This window comes from Onychomys torridus, chromosome 13 (genome assembly GCF_903995425.1).
Source record: "Onychomys torridus chromosome 13, mOncTor1.1, whole genome shotgun sequence".
NCBI lineage: Eukaryota > Metazoa > Chordata > Mammalia > Rodentia > Cricetidae > Onychomys > Onychomys torridus.
In genome coordinates this window covers 23,349,836-23,370,206 of record NC_050455.1, presented here as the reverse complement: position 1 = coordinate 23,370,206, position 20,371 = coordinate 23,349,836, and the positions used below count along the sequence as shown (strand labels likewise).

General features: G+C 44.1%; 1 protein-coding gene across 4 annotated transcripts in view; it reads left to right on the top strand.

The window, feature by feature from the left end:
• Positions 1-20,371, top strand: part of Epb41l4a (erythrocyte membrane protein band 4.1 like 4A) — a 204,375-nt gene that overhangs the window by 122,795 nt on the left and 61,209 nt on the right. For all 4 annotated transcript variants that reach the window (XM_036204697.1, XM_036204698.1, XM_036204695.1 and 1 more), the window contains 5 exons: positions 1,203-1,290; positions 3,685-3,773; positions 4,333-4,396; positions 16,116-16,207; positions 17,539-17,616. In XM_036204697.1, coding sequence (XP_036060590.1) covers positions 1,203-1,290; positions 3,685-3,773; positions 4,333-4,396; positions 16,116-16,207; positions 17,539-17,616 — 411 coding nt within the window. The remainder of the gene's footprint in view (positions 1-1,202; positions 1,291-3,684; positions 3,774-4,332; positions 4,397-16,115; positions 16,208-17,538; positions 17,617-20,371) is intronic.

Genomic DNA, 20,371 nt, shown 5'->3' with positions numbered 1-20,371 from the left:
TTTGGGTTCAGATCTAGTATGGCTAAGAAAAAAAAAGTAGAATTAATCTGATCAACAAAAATGTTAGCTGAATGGATCTGCCTCAGTGGGTAGAGGCAGAAATCAATTGCTGAACAGCAATCAGAGGGGCCGACTCTCCATCTTGGATTAGCATGCACTAGAATGCTCTGTCGCCTGAACACAGACTCCTTCATTTTAAGGTTTGGCTGAAGTGGATGCTAACAAGAGAGAGCTTGTTCCACGTTATAAAGGGCAGTGTGTTTGGCACGGTCTGCGAATACTAATTCTATTAGGCGTTCCAAAGCACAATTATATTTTGAAATTATGGGGCTTTGGATAAAGGCGCTCATACATGTTTTATGTGATAGTGTGGCCAGTTATCTTTTTCTAGGAATAAAGCATGATCAAAATTTGGTGGTTTTCTTGTGACCAATTTATGAAGCACAGTCTTCCGGGCTTTCAGCTAAGTGCACAGTGACTGAGGTAACAGAATGCATCGGAAAACGATTCTCAATTTTGAGACATTCTTAGCAGCTTTTATCTTTTGTTAGCCATCAGCCCCCACCCTACCCCTCCTCGAATTCATCCATGGAGATTCCTGGCAGATGCTCACCCTCATTATGAGCAAAGGGTGTTCACGGGATATTACCACCAGTGAAGGCCTTCGGAAGACTTCCACACTCAATTATGAAAATGACAAGCACTTTACAGTTTCTGTCTGTTAACTAATGTGCTTCCAAACCACACCTGTGCTCAGGAGCTGCTGACATGACCCCTGCTGGGCGGTGGGGCCCTTCCACTCCTTGCCTGGTGTGGTGCCAGGCTCCTGTTGCTGCCAGGCACAGCTGCTGGTGCTGGTGCGTGGCGACATTTTGCTCCTTGGGAAGTGGCTGCTTTTTAATTTGAATGCTTATATTCTCAATAATCTCTTTGGGAGCTTTTGAAACAGAGAGTTTTTAATACACACTGAGAATTTGGGACTAGACCATAATGAGCAGAAATAGGTTTGATGAGTGAAATTAACTTAATATAAATATTAACTTCTTGTCACCCGGAAAGGCCAAGTTCTTCCTCAAGTACAAAGCCATATCTTCTGCATTAGTGCAGAACCTTTCTTGTTTTACTAGTGAGCTAGAGAAGCGTCCTTCTCTCTCAAGTGGCATAGCTCTGAGTAACAGCCTTTGTTTTTATTCCGGGTATAGGGGTCAGGCTCCTTCTGAAGCCGAGCTGAATTACTTGAGGACTGCCAAATCCCTAGAGATGTATGGTGTTGACCTCCATCCTGTCTATGTGAGTAACATTTAATTAACACAAAATATCTTCAGCCGATGACATTTTTGTTAAAAAGTCAGAGAAACTCCCTAGGGGAAGCTGCCATCCTCTTGTTTACCAAGCAGAGGATACTTTCTCCTGTGGTTTTCAAACTCAAAGCAGCTCTTACGTGGATTAAACCCTAATGAGTTTTGCATAGAAGTCTGTGATTGTATTTCCACATGTAGAAAACAATTAACTGGGCTTGCAAACACAATCTGGATAAGAGTTCCAAAGGGCTTAGCTAAATGTCAAAACAGTTTAAAATCAGTCGATAATGATATTGATGATATTAGACAGAAAACAGGAGGGTTTTCTAAAAATAGATTTTTATGGTGGAAAAAAAAGATGAAGTTCTTTGCCAGGTGTAGTGGTGTTGGGCAGCAGTCCTGGGACAGGGGCTGGTGGATCGAGATTGAATGCACAGTGTTCTGTCGACCGGAGAGTAATTGATTGCTTGGATAGAGGTATTTCTGCCAGTTTTCTTCAGTAGCTGTGGACAGCTGCTGGCCGTGGTCAGCGAGTGTCTGTCAGATCCACATCAGTGTTCTAGAGCCAGGCCCTACCCTCGCAGACATTTCTCTTTGACTATGGGTGTCGTATTTTCACTCCTGTATTCATCTTATAGCCTGTCTCTAACCCATTAGTGTCTTCTGAAACAAGAAACCATACTTCTTAGTTAGTCAGTTGGTCTTCCAGGGTCTTGCTGTGTAGACCCTGGCTCAGACTCCTCTTGTCTGTCTGTGGAGTGCTGGGATTCCATCGTGCCTGGTCCATATTACTCTTGCAGTTGGAAGCATCCGTGAGCACACATTCAGTGTGATGATGGAAGGTACAGACTCAGAGGATCCAAAAGTTCCCTGGTATTAGATGCCAGTCTCATTAGAGAATGAAACGCCACCCACTTTAAGAACACCTCTGAGATCTGGGTAGCACAGTCCTGTAATGGCAGCACTGTATCCCAGGTGGAGGCCAGACAGTCTCACATTCGAGACCAGCCTGGACCGCGTAGTAAGGAACGAAAGAAGGAAGGTAGGTATTAAAACTCCATGAAGTCGTTATCTTCTCCTCTGCTGGCCTCTTGGATGGTTTGGGGGTGTTTAAAAAAGCGGTGGCGCACACCTTTAATCCCAGCACTGGGGAGGCAGAGGCAGGCGGATCTCTGTGAGCTCGAGGCCGGCCTGGTCTACAGAGTGAGATCCAGGACAGTCACCAAAACTACAAAGAGAAACCCTTTCTCAAAAAACAAAAAACAAACAAACAAACAAAAAAAAACAAAACCAAAAACCAAACAACAAGAACAACAACAAAACAAAACACAACAGCCCCTAGGAAATGTGTAGTGTCTTCTGTCAAGTGCTTTGAATTCTGTAACGATTGTCTTAATTCCTAACCAAGTTTCCTGGTTTGGAGGTGGTGGGAAGGAACTATGGGAAATGACCCAGATCTGTCAGGCCTTCCATCCCTTGAGGACAGTTTCTAGAGGTGAAGGTTTTGGAGCAGCTGCGTTCTGCTTGCGGGCTGTTTAGTGAACGGCTCTGTGCATGTTCTTGCTACCTACCCGGCCCCTGGTTCTGTCATTTCAGGGTCCTGTTTTCTTATTTGAGATTTGTCTCTGCCTGGAAATGGATGTTCTCCAGGATTTATGAGAAGGGATCGTGCTTCTCAAATTTTTTGAGCAGTCTTAAAATTCCAAGTGTAGGTAGGAAGGACCATGGTAGGCCTCAGGAAATTGATTCTCTGTCTGCAGGAAGCTGCCTTTAAAATTCCTCATGAGGCTTGCGATACTGGTAAGCTGAGCCCAGTTTTATCCACATCAGAGAGCAAAACCAAGACAAACCATGTGGAAGCATCTTTGGTTAGAAGCTAATGGGTCTCAGGTTGTGGCTCAGAGTTGTTTGAAGCCCCTGTGTGTTTTGACAGTCTGCCTCTGTCACTGCAGATTCTGAGGTCACCGATTTGGTGGCTCATCTTCGTCAGCATTTTAAGCTGGGTGGCGATTCCCCTGGGCTTAAGCACCACTGCGTAAGCAGCATCAGACTGATTGTCCTTCCATGCCTCTTGATGAACTGAAGTCACAGGTGTAGATTGATGCTAAGATCGGGAGGAGAAAGAGCATCCAGTTAGTTCCTGTTACACTTTAGCTAGTTTTTTTGTTTGTTTGTTTGATGTCTTTCAAAGCCTAAATCCAATGTTAGTTATATTTTAATTATTTTTATTATATGATTATTGTTAAGTATGTCACCATTCTAGCAAATCATTTTTGTATGGCCAATTATAGTTTTACCAGGAACTTCTTTAGGAATAAGTTAATGGTCCTGGGAATAGATGGGTTTGCTTATTTTTCTTTTTTTCTTTTTTTTTTTTTTCCAGGGAGAAAACAAGTCTGAGTATTTCTTAGGACTAACTCCAGTGGGTGTTGTTGTCTATAAGAATAAAAAGCAAGTGGGGAAGTATTTCTGGTAAGTATAACTTGGGGGCAGAGTTAGTGTTAAAGTTGTATACTGTATACATTGGGTTGGGGGACTTGTGTGCCAACGGGTCTGGGAGAAAAAAACCTGTGTCTTTAACGTAGTGAGTAGTAGGGGATGAAAGTGGTTGTGAGTTTATGTATCTTCTTAGTCATGTTCAGTTGTGGTTGTTCTGGGCTCTCTTGTCCATGGAAACTGTATAGTAGAATATCCCACCCATGCCCCTGTGTGCTGGTGGCCCATGGATCCAGGACTTATTGGAGTTTTAGTTCTAACTGGGGAAGGAATGGAGGGATTGGGGAACTGTGGCCCCGTGTATGTGTAGAAGGTGGTACCCTCAGGGCATGGGGATTCCAAGCTTGTTTGTATTTTAGTGGAGATGCCTAGGGAGGGTGTCCAGAGCAGAGGACGCACAGGGATGCTCTGGAGTGTTCTCAGCAGGACCTAAAAGAGCCTGTTTCTCAGTCTTTTCCTGCTGGATACCCTTCTGAATGCTGAAAAATGAAGTTCTGAAACCAGCAAACATAGCCTTGCCTTCCTTGTTTTTCAGGCCCCGGATTACAAAGGTGCACTTCAAGGAAACCCAGTTTGAACTCAGAGTCCTGGGGAAAGATGTAAGTTTTTGTGAGCATCTAGTTCTATTGTGAGGTGGAGGGTCTCACCTGCTCATTAGTAACTTAAAAGGCATTGTGAGGTGAAGCTACCACGCTTTCTTCAGCTACAGCCGTGCAGAACCAGGTTAATTATGTCACACAGACGTTTGTTGTGGAAGAGAAAGGGAAATGGGGAATGGGAAAAATGCTATTTTAGTTTTAGCAAAAGAAAGCAAAACCTTTCTAGGTAGAGGAGAAACTTTGGTGGTCTGTATTATCTCCGTAAGTTGCTTTTCATTCCTGCCTGTGAAGGTGGGGTTCATCTACTCTGAAAGGTGTAGGCTGTGTGGCACTGCAGAAATGTATCTTCTAAAGTAAATAAAACAACCCATTGGGTACCATGCATCTGTTCTTGCTGAGCATGATGCTCAAGCTGGATGGAAATTCTGGACGCTTTCAATAGAGACCGGAAGTCAAGGGTGGGCCCTGCTGACCTCGTGGCACCCTGGCAGGGTTTCGGCAGTAGGCACAATGTCTGTGTCTGGCTGTGCTTTCGTCCCTTCACAATTAGCTTTCAGAAGCTGGTCAAAGGTGGCAAGGGTGTGGAAGATCCCTTTTGATCTGTCTGTGAAGATCCTGCTGCCTTTTTGTGCTGTTAGGGCAACCCATGCAGGACAAATGGGTGAAGAGATGATGCAGGAGGAATCCATTCCTGTGTCTTCTTTGTTTTGTTTTGTTTGTTTTTGTTTTGTTTTGGAGACAGGGTTTCTCTGTGTAGCTTTGGCACCTTTCCTGGAACTCACCCTGTAGACCAGGCTGCCCTCAAACTCACAGAGATCCGCCTGGCTCTGCCTCCCAAGTGCTGAGATTAAAGGTGTGCGCCACCACCACCACCCGGCCCTCTGTGTCTTCTTAACTTCATGCAGAGTAAAGCCAAGGAGGGAATTGAGCTGACTTCTTTGACTCCTCATAAATCTTGTTTTCTTATTTAACCTCTTACTTGCTCTATAGCTCAGGGTAGACCTGAACTCACAGCAGTTCTCCTGCCTCAGCCTCCCAAGTGCTGGGATTGTAGGTGTGTGTTACCACAGCAAGCTTTGAATTGATTCTTTTTTTGGTGCTAAAAAGATTTTAGGAATAAACTGGTGCTTTTATGACCACATGTGGAGCTGCCAGCACAGTGTAGCAGCCCTGAGGGTTGGGGACATTGTATTTAGCAGAGGGTCTCACTCGTAGAGACTCCTCAGTAATATCAATCTGTGAGGTGGCCAATGATCTGATTTTTGAGGTATACTGCAAAGACTCAAATTCTAATATATGTTTCCTCTAGGGAGAAAAAAAATGGCTGTTACTATTGATGAAGTTAAAATCAGGTTTTGAGGTGAATTTGAACTCAAGAGGATGAGAGATTCTAGACTTTTCAGACAGTGCTAGTCCCAAAGTCACATACAAGCTCTTAATTGTATAGTTTTTTGGGGTGGTGGTGGAAATTTATTTTGTTTTTCAACTTTTAATTAGATATGTCAGTCTTTAAAGTTTCACTAATGTGTAAGTAGATTTGAGAAGTAGAGAAGTGAGTTAGTTGAATCTTGTAATTTTCTCCCTGTCTTGCCACGCGTTCACATGACTTAATGCAAAGAATCCCATCTACTAAATGCATTCAAAATGATGCTTGGCAGGAGGTGCTGGCTCAGGGCTAGGACTCCCATGAAACAATTCCTGTTATCCAGAACATCCTTCCCCTTAGGCCTAAATTACTTTTGTGAGTTCCTTTTTTTTTTTTTTTTTTTTTAAACGATGTGTATATTATCACTGCAGTGCTTTAACATTTCTTGTGTTGTCTTGGAAGAAGAAATTGGTAAGGTCGCCAGTGCCCTGAGCTTCCAGCTTCTTAGCTGTCTTCATTACCAGCCAGAACCGAGGCAGCCACGTTGATGTCATTGTACTACTTCCAGTGGCGGTCTCTGTGATGCCAGCTGGTCCCCACCTAGCTTTGAGATAGAGTGGATGTTGGGAAGAGCCAGAGTCATCACATTCCCACTCTGCTGGGTCCTTAAAGGCTACAGATGTCGGTAACCTTTAATCAAGGTGCCAAAGCTGGTCAGTTACTGCGGCTCCTTTTATGTGTATAGCCCAGGCTGGCCATAACCTTGAATTCCTGATTGCGCTCCCCTACTTCCCAAGTGATGGGAATGCAGGCTTGCAACACCGTGCCTCCTCCTAAATTTGTTATTAAGTAGGCACATTAATTTAACCAAAACATTCTATTTCCTGGTTGTTCTTGCTTGCAGGCCCCCCCTTTTTTTTCTTTCTCCATCTGGGTTCCTGTCTGTGAAGCAGTGATTTGCATAATGGTAGAGAATTAACTTGATGAGAGTATGGAGGCCTAACTGTAGTCACAGAGTGAATTAAGAAGCCCCTGAAAACCCGTCGCCTGGAACAGTAATCTCATTCAGCTTGAGAAATGGCTGAAGTGCTTAGTCGGCTGGTTTTCTGGTCGACTGGCCTGGCTAAAGAGACTTAACTCCGTGGGCTTAGTGCTTTGAGGCCGAGTTCGGAGACACTCTCATGCATTATAGACACTTCAAAGTGCACTGTGGTTTAAATTGCAACTCACAGGAAATAGGAACTCTGAATAAAGGTTCCGCATAATAATGGTAGGAGATATGGAAAAAACAACGCAAAGAGGAAAATCAGTGTTTCCTGTTACCCTAAAATTTAGAGGTAATGATTATTAACATTTTGGTATGATTGCTTATAGACTTTCTTTTTTTGCCTCATTAGTGTAAATGGATTATGTGTTTATATAGAGATATTATCTCTGTATGATTGTGTACATCCTTTCTTTAGTTGATTTTGAGATAGTCTTACTTTGTCGGCCATTTGGCCTTGGAATCTTGAGTTTTCTTGCCTCTGCCTCCAAAGTGCCAGAATTATAGGCAAGGCACCATGGTCAGCATGTGTATGCTTTTGTACTTAATATTGTATCATAAAGATTTCCCTTCTTGGTATATTTGTATCTATGTGTCAGCTTGGAGTCTTGTAAGTTCTATTTTTATGTGTTTTGCTGTTTCTTACTGATACTGCAAATGTACACTTTTTTTGTTTTTGTTTGTTTGTTTTGTTTTGTTTTTCAAGACAGGGTTTCTCTGTGTAGCCCTGGCTGTCCTGGAACTCTCTCTGTAGACCAGGCTGGCCTCAAACTCGCAGAGGTCCACTGCCTCTGCCTCCCCAGTGCTGGGATTAAAGGTATGTGCCACCCCGCCTGGCATGCTTTCTTTCTGTGTTCTGAATGGTTTTGTTTGGTTTTATTTTATTTTTAATTGCATGTATTTGTGTTGGGTTGAGTGTGGGTGTGTACACACGTGAGTGCAGGTGTCGGGAAGTAGGTGTGAGCTGCCTGACATGGATGCTGAGAAGTGAACTCAAGGCAACATTAAACCACCTCTGGCTTTCCCCAGCCTGGTGTTTGTTTGTTTGTTTTTTGTTTTGTTTTAGGTTTTTTTGTTTTGTTTTGTTTTAAGTAAAATTCCCAATCTGTAGCCCAGGCTGGCCTCAAACTCCCAGCAATCCTTCTACCTCAGCTTCTAAGTACTGGGGTTGCAGGATGAGCCCCCCACCCTCCCCCCACCCCCCAACAGCCCATGAGTTCTTAATAGAATTCTCATAAATTTTATAGCTGTCTAATGATATATATTTTTAATGAAGATAGCTCATCTGCTTCTGTTACTCCTGCTTTGCATTCAGCAGTGTTGGTATGGACGTCTGTAAGTGTTAGCTGGTCTGGACATCTGTAAGTGTTAGCTGGTCTGGACGTCTGTCAGTGTTAGCTGGTCTGGACGTCTGTAAGTGTTAGCTGGTCTGGACGTCTGTCAGTGTTAGCTGGTCTGGACGTCTGTAAGTGTTAGCTGGTCTGGACGTCTGTCAGTGTTAGCTGGTCTGGCAGTGTGAGGCCTCCTTGAGTCTGAGAGCCCTGGTGTCTCTAATCCTCCATCATCAGTGAAGCAGAGGCTGACAGTGCTTCTCTCACAGATGAATGACTGAGAAGTTCTAATTCCACCAGGGTATTTTAGATGTGGGGAGAAAGAGTCCTAGGTACTTACCAGTGAGTTGTCAAGTTTGGCTTGAGAGGCCGGAAAGATGGGGCCATTCTCAGACAGGCAAGGGAAGGCTCTTGGGGTAGCACCCGTCGGGGGGAGGGAGGTGGGGGGGCCCAGGAACCCTCAGGTGAATGAACAGAGGTTAAGACTTCTTCCAGGCATCTAAGTAGAGATATTGAATAGGAAGTAAACTGTATGAGTTTAGAGTTCATATATAATCAGCATTATATATGAATTTGAGAATCATTAACCTAACCTGGAATACTAATTCTAATAAAAAATATTGGGGGAGAATTTGGAATCAAATTTCACAGCTCTGGCAACAGTAAGAGGGTGCAAACCCCCAAACCAAACCTGTAACCCGGCGTGTAAGAAGCTAATTGGAAGTAATACTGGGAGTACTCTTATGTACAGTGCATCCTGTTACCAAATCAGCTAAGCTTAGTGCCACAGGATGGGAGACAAGAAGGTTCCTGGACCGACGGGCAGAAGTTGGGAGAGCTTTGGGGAGCATACCCAGGAACTGATGGTGGCCAGGAGTGGCTGGTCCCCATTGTTTAAGCCGGGACGATGGCTCACACACATGGGGGCTTCTTTCACGTAATGGATGTAGATCACTACTGCAAAATTACTGTAAATGCTCTTATTCTGTGGCTGGACCTGATAATATCCTCCAGGCTCAGGCTCCGCGTCTCCCCCGTGTCGTAGACTCTGGCTAGCTCCCTTCAGTCTGGAATTTTGTTCATAGTGTTCCTTTATCTTTCATGACTTGGATGTTTCAAACCCAACTTTTCCCTGCTGTAGTCAAGTGAAACTCCCTTCTGTGCTTTCCTGATGGTTTGTGGTTAGGGTGTATGTATCATGCATTCCCAGCTTCATTGTCACATTGGTGGGGTTGTGTCTATTTCAGTGTGTCACATCTGGAGGCACATAGTGACTGTCTGCTGGCCCTTGTCTGGTAAGGTTGAGCTGCTGGCTCTGACGTCACCTAATTTCTTCTGTGTACGATTCCTATTGTGGGTACCCGCCTCACAGGCTAGAAAGTAAGTAGTCCACAGGGAGACACAGGGAGTCCATGCAAACACTTCTTCCCTTGTCAGAATTTTCCTGTGTGTTTGGCATTCACTAGGCATCTTTACCTAATCCAGTCTTTTCCGGTAGTGATGGTAGATGCTGGTTTTCTAGTCTCCCATCCCCCCTTCACATGCATGTTCAGACCCCAGCATTCCACTGTAGGCAAGAGCCCTGCCCTCTCTCCCTTCCATGTATTTGTCTATTTTTGACATGGACTTATTAACCTTTTCCCCCTCAATGATTTATGATACATTCCAGCGCTCAGAGGTTTTGATGGTCAAGAATTCCTAGATTTGATTAGTAGGAGCCTCCAAGCCTGACCTCTGTGCTCCTTGGACCTCTTCCCATCATCATTGTGGTACTGTTCTTCCTTTTAGCATGCTCTGATATTTAGATGCATCTCGTGTCTGTTTTGCCCCTAGCTCGGTATCCACCACATCTCTCAAGGCCATGGTCCCTCACCGTGGGCGATGGTCCAGATCTTGGCTAGGAGGTGACTGTTGTTCCTCAGTGAGTTTTCTGCCTGAGCTTTTCCGTGGCAAGAACTAGGAAGTCTATGCATGCATATACACAAGCACTGCCCACACATACATGAAATATAAAGCTATACATACATACATGTGCCTTTAAGTGTACACACCCATGTATAGTTTAGACATTATGAGTTTGCTGCATACAGGACTCTCTCTTACCTTTTTCTTGTTTCATGTTTTATGTCCTTGCTTGGACCTTGAGAACTTTTGCTTCCAGGCGGTACACATTTAGTCATTTGCTTATCCCAAAGTACATATCTGATAGTTTGAGAGTTGCTTTGGTCAAAACACTGAAATGGCCATTCTTCCTTCACCCAGATGTGAGGACCGAGAACCCACACTGTCTTGTGTTCACAGCTGACTCGGCTCCCTGCCCCCCTTCATTCCTTTCTTCCTTCTTCACTGCTGTGGTTGTATATACCCTCAAAAATCTAATTAGGTTTATTTATTTCCAGTTATGGTTCCCTCTGCCTTACATTCTTGCTTGTTTAAGTCTATGTTTGAAATATGCAGAAGATTAACATTCTTCTAAAGGTTGAAACTGTACAGAAAGATGCACCCAGAGGAGTACCACACACTCCCACTCTCTCGGGCTTTTTCTTACCTTTCCTTGAATCTATTGAATTTTGCTGTTTTCTAGTTTGTTTTCTGCATTTTTTTTTGTAAAGAAAAGTGTGTGGTGTGTGTGTGTGTGTGTGTGTGTGTGTGTGTGTGTGTGTGTGTGTGTATACATGTGCTTTCACATTACTCTTCCTTAGCTAGAAGGTTGCATAGTATAAAAGTATCTGTACATTTCTCCTTACTTTTCTTCTAGAAATAACTCTGTGTCAGTTCATCAGGAGCTTTCTAGTTCTATTTTATCGTTTTTTCTTTAGTGGTGCTGGGGTGGCGTCCAGGGCCTTGTAGATGCTACACAGGTACTCCACTACCGAGCCTCACCTCGCCGCTCATTCTTAGAAGCTGCAGTGGGTGTAAGTCCCACAGTGTAGACTGCTTATGCTCGAACGTTTAGGTAGCTTTAAAATAGTTTGTGTTCCTTCGCTCAGTAACTGTCTGTCTGTCTGTCTGGAGTGGCATGTCATCTGTTCATGGGGAAGGATTGATCAGCCACAGGGTAAGTGCACATGTGGGCTTTGTGTTTGGCATTTCTGTATGGTCCTCCCCAACTGAGAGTTATACGATTTTGCGTTTGTATCCACAGTACGAAAGTACCTGAAATACAGATTATCAAGTGTGGCCCTCGGTGATATTTGGACCCTGATGCCACGTAACGTTTTCGTTGGAGTCGTGGTTAGGTCACGTGATTTCAGTTCAAGACTGCCACTCACTAGCTAACTTTGGACGGTTCACTGTTATCCTATCTCCTGTGTCCCTGCCTGCGTCGGGAGTGTGGGGGTGTGGGGGTGGGTCGAGGGTGGGGGAGGGGATGGATGGGGGATATTTGAAACACCTACCTGCAGAAGCCTTAGGGGGACTGGAAGTACCTAGTCCAGAGCTGGTAGATGAGCAGCCAGTCTGTGCCTCTCAACTGGAGCTGTTGTGGCCCTGGGCCCCTGATGTGGCCTCCTATGAGGTCACCTTGTACCTGCCACCCTTGCCTTGGGTAGCTTGTGCCAGGGCTGGAGGGAAGCCTGCATCTTTCAGCCCATGGGTCTTCCTCTGTTTTATTTGTTACTTCTTCTGTTGACTTTCTCCACGGTTAAAATTGATTAAGCCACTTCTTCAAAAGAAATAAAAATTTCAGAGTGAAGACTATCATACCATTAAATGTCAACAAATGGAATTAATCCATTAGAAACTCAGGATATTTTACCAGATACCTAGACCTTCACTTGGACAAGCGCAACAGTGTTATTGGGCTGTTTCCTAATAACGATTTCCAGGCTTTGAGCGGCAAGCACATCACCCGCTCAGCTATCTCCCCAGCCCTGTGTTAGTTCCTTGACTATGCAGAAATGTCAAGCAGGGTGACATAGGGAGACCTCATCTCAGAAAACAAATAACAAAAACCCAAACCAAACAAAGCTGTGCTAGATACATTTCAAAAGTGTTTATAATGGATGTGAACATATATGCATACTGTACATGATGCATGTATATAGAGGAGTGTTTGTAATTCTATCTTTTCAAACTGGGGGACTTAAAAAATATTTTCTTAAGACACAGACAGTTCTTTGTCCAAATTAATTCTGTTGACACCCCAGTGCCTTGCCCAGTGGACACCGACAGTGCATACAACCACATTAAACGTGAGTGGTTACCTAGCATGCCCCATGCTTACTTGACATCCCGTAGACTACTTATGCAAATACCTTAAGGCACTAGCATCGTGAGAATTACCCTTTGGGGTCGGGTGCTCTGTAAAGCTTAGCTTGGGAGAACAAGGTGAGGTAAACTCATAGCTTTAACATTTCTTTCTGACTCCCCTTTTCAAGTAGTAACAAAAGTGGCATTTTTAAAAATGGGGTTTGAACTTGAAGAGAGTAATGAAAGATGATGGGAGCCATTGAGACCAACACCATGCCCAGTGTCTCATGTATGTCCGAGTAATTCCATGTTTAAAACAGCGGCCATTCAATCTCACCGTTTGAAAGATGAAATTTCCTCATCTACTTCAAATTCTGTGCCTCTAGTGTGGAGGTCAGAGAACAACCCCCGTTCTCTCTGTCCATTATGTGGGTCCCAGGGGTTAAAGTCAGGTCATCTGCTTTTACCGACTGAAGGATCTTATAGCCTCCCAATATACCTGGAGTTACTTCTGGTGACCTTGGATGTGGGAAGTATTTGCTAGGATTGTGAATGTGCTCGTTCCTATAATTCCAAGGGGCTGAGGAAAGGCGGGACGCCCCCCTGTGGCTGTGTCTCCAGAGAAACAAGGAGAAGCCAGTTGAACACGGGTTTCTGTGACACAGACTCTTGTGTCAGGAGCACAGGCTTGAGAGACGCGGAGAATGGAGTGGGCCAAGAGGCCTGAGCAGCCATGCTTTGGCCGTGTAAGCCACATCTGTGGTCAGCAGTGACGGTGACCGCACAAGGGACAGAGCAGAGCAGCCACCTCCCTCCTCCCTCTCCTTAAGCTCCTAAGAGCTGCAGCTGGCAACCATGAGCAAGGAGACCAAGGGGATGAAAGACTCTCGGTTGGGAGTTTGTGATAGAATACAGGTTCTGAATTCACCATCAAAGGGCATGCCCCACTTGATTCTCCTTAGAAGCCAAAGGGACAGTGATGTCCACATTCTGTCTTAGACACAAAGGTCAGAAGCTTGGTTAAGTTATCGACTGAAGGAACAGATGCAGACAGCAGCATTGCATGCAGAGAGCAGCATTGCTTGTAGCATGCATGGCTACACTACACTGAAGGTGTTAAGCTTTGAGTGCTGGATAGGGTATCTTAGCTGTTGCTCGGAATGGCTTGCTTTCTTCCGTTAAGCTGCTGAGTGGGATGAATGGAGATGTGTGAACGGCCACATCTGTCTTGAAATGGTCCAGAAGTGCCTCGTCAGCTCACTGGTGCCAGCAGCACATGACAAAAGTCACAGAATTTACTCAGAATACCTGGCTCCTCTGCTAGTAACGTTAATCTGCCTTTGGTGTTTGAATCATTCTGTCAGTAATACAACAGAAAATAGGCGGCTTATCTGAGGCCCTGTGTACATGGGAATGAGTTCATACTTGCATTTGTTCATGGCAGAGATAATTAGCCCCATGGGAGGCTCTTCTGTCCCTCTAGCTATGCCCAAGAAAATTCGAGAAAAGCCAAGTTCCAGTTGGATTTGAAGTGACTTGTATCTTTTCATTAAGTGATGATAGATTAAAATGTATATGAAGAATTAAGTGGCCCTGGACTGGCTTTCAATGAGAGAAGCAAAATAATACAGACATGTAAAGGATAACATGTAAAAACAATCCAAGGAAAGTTTGAAATTAGGAGGAAATGTGTTTTATTTAAAAGACGGGTCAATTTTATATTTCCCCTGTGCTTTTGGAAATGTGGGGTCTATGTGATTCAGGTTTTGGGAAATTTGACTTAGGCACTTACATGTCTTCTTGATGGGTGCTTTTGCTGAAATGTGAGTGTGTTCGAGACCAGCTTCAGCTGCTGTCTGCCATCCATGGTGGGGCCCAGTGTGCACTGCCACACCTATTGTTTCCATTGTTGAGAAGTGCAGGGAGATGGCCTGTCCCCATGTGTGGCACAGGGAGAGGCAGCCTGCCCTGGCTATCCCTTTTCCTTGTGACTTACCCCTGTGGGATGCACTCACAGGCAAACTTTGAAATGAGTGACCTAGGCACTGTAGTGAGGACAATCCAGTGGTGGCCAAGTTGGGAGATGAGAAGTGGGGACAGTGGCAGTCGGGGGTTGGGGGGGGGGGGCAGGATTGAATTACTGTGAATCTACCTTGGGTACCCTGTGCTTTTGTGTGTGTGTGTGTGTGTGTGTGTGTGTGTGTGTGTGTGTGTGTGTGTACATGCGCTTGAGAAGGAAACCAGGAGAGAGATTCTCTCCTGGCACTCCCGTTCTTTGTGGGAGCCTGAGCTTTCTTACCTTGCTCCTCCTCAGCCTCAGTTTCTTTTGCTGTCAAGGAAAAGGTGTTCTGGAGTCACTGAATTTCCCCCTCATCTCTTTTGACAAGTCCTCCATCTTGCACAAGAGTCACCAGACAGTCTCACTACGGAAAGCAGTAACTGCCTCTGAAGCCCACTTGGCCTTCCTGTGTCCCCTGAGACTTGTGCTGTCTCCTCCCAGCCTCTCTGACACCCTCGCTCATCTTAACCCACCTCACAGGCATCGTCCTGTGATTCACCTTTAACGCCGGTGCTCTCTTCTGGCCATCTTAATGCGTTCTCAGGGGACAGGGCTTGTGTCAGGAGATGTGGCCTCTCTTTTGCATGGGGCACACGTGTGCTTCCTGGCCCACTTGGTATTCTGTGGAAGTTTTCACTTAGTATCTTGGCCTGATCTTACTGTCCATTATCTCCAGTTTTCCCTGTTTGCTGTCTGCTAACGGTAACATGCCAACAGAGACCTGAGGACTTCCCTATATTTCTTCCTTTACCTCATAAGATTTCGGTATTGGGCTAGCTTTGCTGTGATGTGAATGTGTTGGCCATGATTCTGCATACCCTAGACTTTACAAATACACTCCTAAGTTAGGCAGCATCCTTCCAGTTGGGCTTGGGGGGAGCTTCAGGTATGCAAAGGTTACATTCCTTGTTAGAACAGTAGACAGATACCAGTTAGTCCTGTGCACTGCCAATGTTGTGTTGATGAGTTCATAGGAAATGCATTCCACAAGAATTGCTCTGTTGGAGGCTAGCATTTGATTTTTAAAGTTGAGGCTAAGTTATCAATGTATAACTTCATAGAGCTTCTGGTGCTTACTCTGTTTTGCTTGATTTTCTGTTTAGACATTGAAAATAGCATTTCACACACACACACACACACACACACACACACACACACACACACACAAATGGTTACCTTTAATGTGGTCTTAGTTTCTTATATACGATATGACCGCTAGATTAAAATGGCAATTAAATTTTTGTGTACTGATTGCGTGGCACGCTGCATCTCTCATGGAATTGAATTTTATGCACTTACTAGCTCAGTGTAGTGGAGGCTGCCCCCTCGGTGCTTCTTCCTGAGACACTCCCGACAGTCTAGGTATAATTTTTCCATCTCTGAAAGCGGAAGGGTTAAGGACTGTGTGGACATCCCCCTCTTCGTTAGGAGTGTACACAGTGGCCACTTAGGATGGACAGCCTTGCAGGATTCCCGTGCCAGTGCCTGGATGAGCCATAGTCACAAGACGACATAGAAGGAGTTAATAAAGGTGACCGTGCCGAGATTTAAATAGAAGTTATGTTTCATCATTGTCGACAGTGGAAAGTCATTTTCATGTAGCCTTCCAAACACAGCTGTCTTTTGGTGCTAATCCCGGTTCATCTGAGTTTCCGGTCCCTCGAGGAGGGCCACCCTCCACAGAGCGTTGCAACCAGTGACCGGTGTTCCCTTCCTGTCTCCTGCAGTGTAACGAAACCTCGTTCTTCTTTGAAGCTCACAGCAAAACTGCTTGCAGGCATCTCTGGAAGTGCAGCGTGGAGCATCATACGTTTTTCAGGTAGGCTGACGGAACGTTTGGTCCTCTGTTACAGTTTGATGTTCGGAATAAGTATTCTGCTCTGTGAGTGTAGAAACATTTCTTTACTCAGCTCCTCATTTTCTTGTTGCATCAATGCACATAAATACACACATGTGTGGTACATCTACATATGTACTTATGTTCAGATTGACACGCACATATATACACATACATGTGGTACATCTATATGCGTACTTATGTACAGACTGATAATCTTTGCTCACACTGTGAGAACAATTCAGGGAAAATTTTTTAAAAACTGTATGTAAAAAGCTCAGAGTTCTGTAGCACCTGTGTGACATGGATGGAAATTTGGTGTTTGCTATGAATACACTGCAGTTGAAGTACCCATGAGATGTCTCAGAGGGGCTGGGACAGGCATGTATGTGCCTTTACACTCGGCTCTGTAGGTGTGCTTTCTACATCATGACTCTTTTTTTTTATTATTATTGTTTCACGTTCCCCAAGACTGGACTATTACAGAGTGACTGTTAATCCTGCCAGGCAGGCACATGCCTTTAGTCCCAGCATGGGAGGCAGAGGCAGCTGGATCTCTGTGAGTTCAAGGACAGCCTGGTCTATGGACAGCCAGGGCTACACAGAGAAACCCTGTCTTGAAAGAAAAGAAGAATCCTCTGTACAGTTTATACTAGTCTATGAGGGGAAGAGGTGACCCGGAAGCCTGAGCTTTCCCCACAGCCGTGACCCTGGGCCCAGGATCTGTCCATGGTGGTGTCTGTGGACAGTGCCCCCAAATGGGAAATGCTGGAATATGTTGTGCAGAAAGAATGAGCCAGCACTACATCTGATGTGATTTGCTGCCATTCAGCCTTCACTGAGTAAATGAGAACAGTGGCAGAATTTCCAAGATAACAGAAGAAAGAGGAATGTGAACCACCATTAGAATTTCCTAGAGAACTTCAGAAAGTATGAGTGAGTTGGTGTTTCCAATTTAGGTTAAAGCAACTGGTTATGGTTTGGGGGCTGGAAAGATGGTCCAGTTGTTCAGTGAGTTTGCTGTCCCAGCAGCTCACAACCACCTTTAACTCCATATCCAGGGTATTTGACGCCCTCTTCTGGCCTTCATGGGCACCTGCACACACACACACACACACACACACACACACACACACACACACATAATAAAAATAAATCTTCAAAATTAATAGCTATTATTCCCTCCTAGTATGTAGAATAAGTAAAATATTTTGGTTATCTCTGTTAAATAGTTTTCTGTATAGCTTTGTGCTCACATGTTGTATAAGTGCTTGTATTTACAAGTCTTTGCTTTTCTTTTTAAAATTAATTAGAATGCCAGAAACGGAGTCAAATTCATTGTCAAGAAAACTCAGCAAATTTGGGTCCTTAAGTTACAAGCATCGGTACAGGTAAATGGCATCTCCCCACCCACTTGGGGTTTGTGCATGTAAATAAATGTTTAATTCTGTTACCTACATACAGGCATAATGAAATATGTGGGTTCCTCTCCCCCCCACAGCCAGCAGTGCCAATGTACTGTATAAATAAATATTTCTTGACAGGAATGACTTTCCAGTTTTAAATGTATTTAATATCTCCATTAGCTGTGTAAAGTTACAGGCTTTTAGAGCACAGTAGGATTTATTACATTCAGGACTTAATTTTGCTGTAATTATTGGTTATTTCCAATTACGTCCTGTGATTATGAAACAAAGCAGATATTCTGGATCGTAATTGACTGGTTGTAATGTTAGAATATTAAGTTGATCCCATAGTGAACAATTTATATTCTACATCAAAACATCCTTTTCCATACATAACTTACATACATATAAACCTCCTTAGAGTCATGCTTACTTCATATCAACTTTGCTGGGCATATTGCCTTTATTACATAATACTTCCTTTTGCTTCAATTAACTGTCACCGTCTTCTGTGATATTATCTACACCGCAGAAACTGAGGCTTAGGTACTCCAAGGGGCTTCTGACAGTAACCTCACTAGGAAGCAGTGAAGTGGGACCCAGGATTCTCAGCCTGTGGAGAGAAAACCTGACCACCAGGCAGCTAGGCGCCTTTCTTATCTGCATTAAAAGTGAGAGTGGGCTCCGCATTTTGAAAACGCATTTGCTATGTTCCAATTCCTCCTGTTCAGTGGAGAGCTGTGATGTTTAAGGAATGCTGTTAGGGCCTCAGGTATACAAAGACTCAGCTGTAAGCATTCTGCCCTCCAAGAGATGCAGCATTCCTTAGGCAGAGAGACAGGCTGTCAGGCCCAGTGAAGCCACGCAGGGTGCGGAAATGCCACCTGGGAGATGGGAGACTACTCCATCAGTTGATTAGGCACGTCACTGGATGAACTGCTTCCACAGAAGATGGAAGAAGTCATGTTTGCAAGAGTGCAGTGTGCCAGATTTCAATTCCTCTCTAACGACTCACTCTGAAGTCTTACATCTGAGACGAGAGACAATTCTTGAGAGTGATCAACTATAGATGTCCGGTGCTTCCTTGGAATGTGGTGTCTAGTAGAGCATTCGCTCACTTGGTGACAACAAGGAAAGAATTATTTATTCTAGGTACTTCTGATTTTGTATGAAGGTGTTTGTCGATATGTAAATATTCAGCCTTCAGATTTTCAGCAATCTTCCTTAGATGAGAATATAATTATGAGATATTTAGGAAGGGAGTATACACTCTTGCATTGAGAAGAACAGTCAATACCCAGTTCTTGTGCTATTTTCCTAGTCATGGTATTGCCAAGGCTAGAGAGAAAGTGCTTAAATCTGTCTCCTTGTCAACAGACTGCAGCTAATGCAAAGGCATCTGTCTTATTAGCGCTTAGATGATTAAAATTATAATCATGCTGTTTAACATATGCTGGAGTTAGTTGGTGTCTGCAAATATAGCCATACCTGATTTCTCAAGTTTATTGAAATGCAAATATTGTGGCTACTGGGAATTATTATTAGAAATTATTTATATTGGATTTTGCATATTAAATAAAATTTTTCCAAGAAAGCAATTAAATGTAACCTTTGCAGAGTTGGACGTTCTGCTAAATCCGCTCTGATTTCATGGCTAATGTTAACTGCCTGGTAAATCTTAATGAAACCCAAATCTATTTATTTGTATGTAAGAAGTACTAACTTTATGCCACTTGTGGGAGACAGGTGTTTCATCTGTCTGGTCAGAGGTCAGGCAGGACAGGTCTCTGATTGCTGGGTGGCCACTAATGTAGACTGTTTAGTGGTAAGATTTGGCAAACTAACATCCTTTTAACCAGTATCACATGCCTGCCTCTTTGTTCTGGAGCACAATAGCCAGTCACCTCTTGCAGGCTGTGAGATATGGTAGCAATGGAGCTGTGTCTCAGGGCTGCAATGTGTGAATATGGATGCCTCCATGTGCGTGTATGCATGCGTGTGTGTGTGTGTGTGTGTGTGTGTGTGTGTGTGTGTGTGTGTGTGTGATTATGTATGAATGTGTGAGTGTGTGTGCGTGCGCATGCATGTGTGTGTGTGTGTGTGTGTGTGTGTGTGTGTGTGTGTGTGTGTTTGTAGGGGCTCTTATGATGTGTATGTATGGAAAGGAAGACAGTTTTCTGGTCTTTCTCTTTTCTGCCTTAGGGCTTGCAGAATGCCAGGGTGATTCTTGCATCTTTTAGGAAAACTAGTTAAGATTTAAGAAGGAAAAAAAATCAAACATTTTAAGTGATGTGAGACAATCAGGTTTCAAAATTAAATTGGGAAGAGGACTGAGCTGAAGCCTGATGTTTTGATTCTTTTGTTTTTATTTTGAGGGACTAGTAATCTGAAATGAAGACTGATTAAATCTCTGATTAAGTATTTTGTTACATATTGATATCTCCTTGTGGAGTCCCTTGAAAGTTAGCCTTTCTTCTTCAGTGTTATTGAGTTCCTTGAAAGAATGAGTTGCCTGACTTTGGAGGAGGTCGAGAAGCAGGCATCCTCCTTCTAGGATTGAAAACCATAGGCGCTCTCAAATTTCATGGAGTGTGGAAGAGACCCCGTTCCCAGGACTGCCTCCGTGGTGTCAGGTGCTTTCCCAGGCACCCTGTACTTGATCTGCACAGGGGCCCACCAAAGAGGTGTCCTGTCCTCAATTACAGGATAGAAATTGGAGCCCTCCCCTGGGAAAGTCATT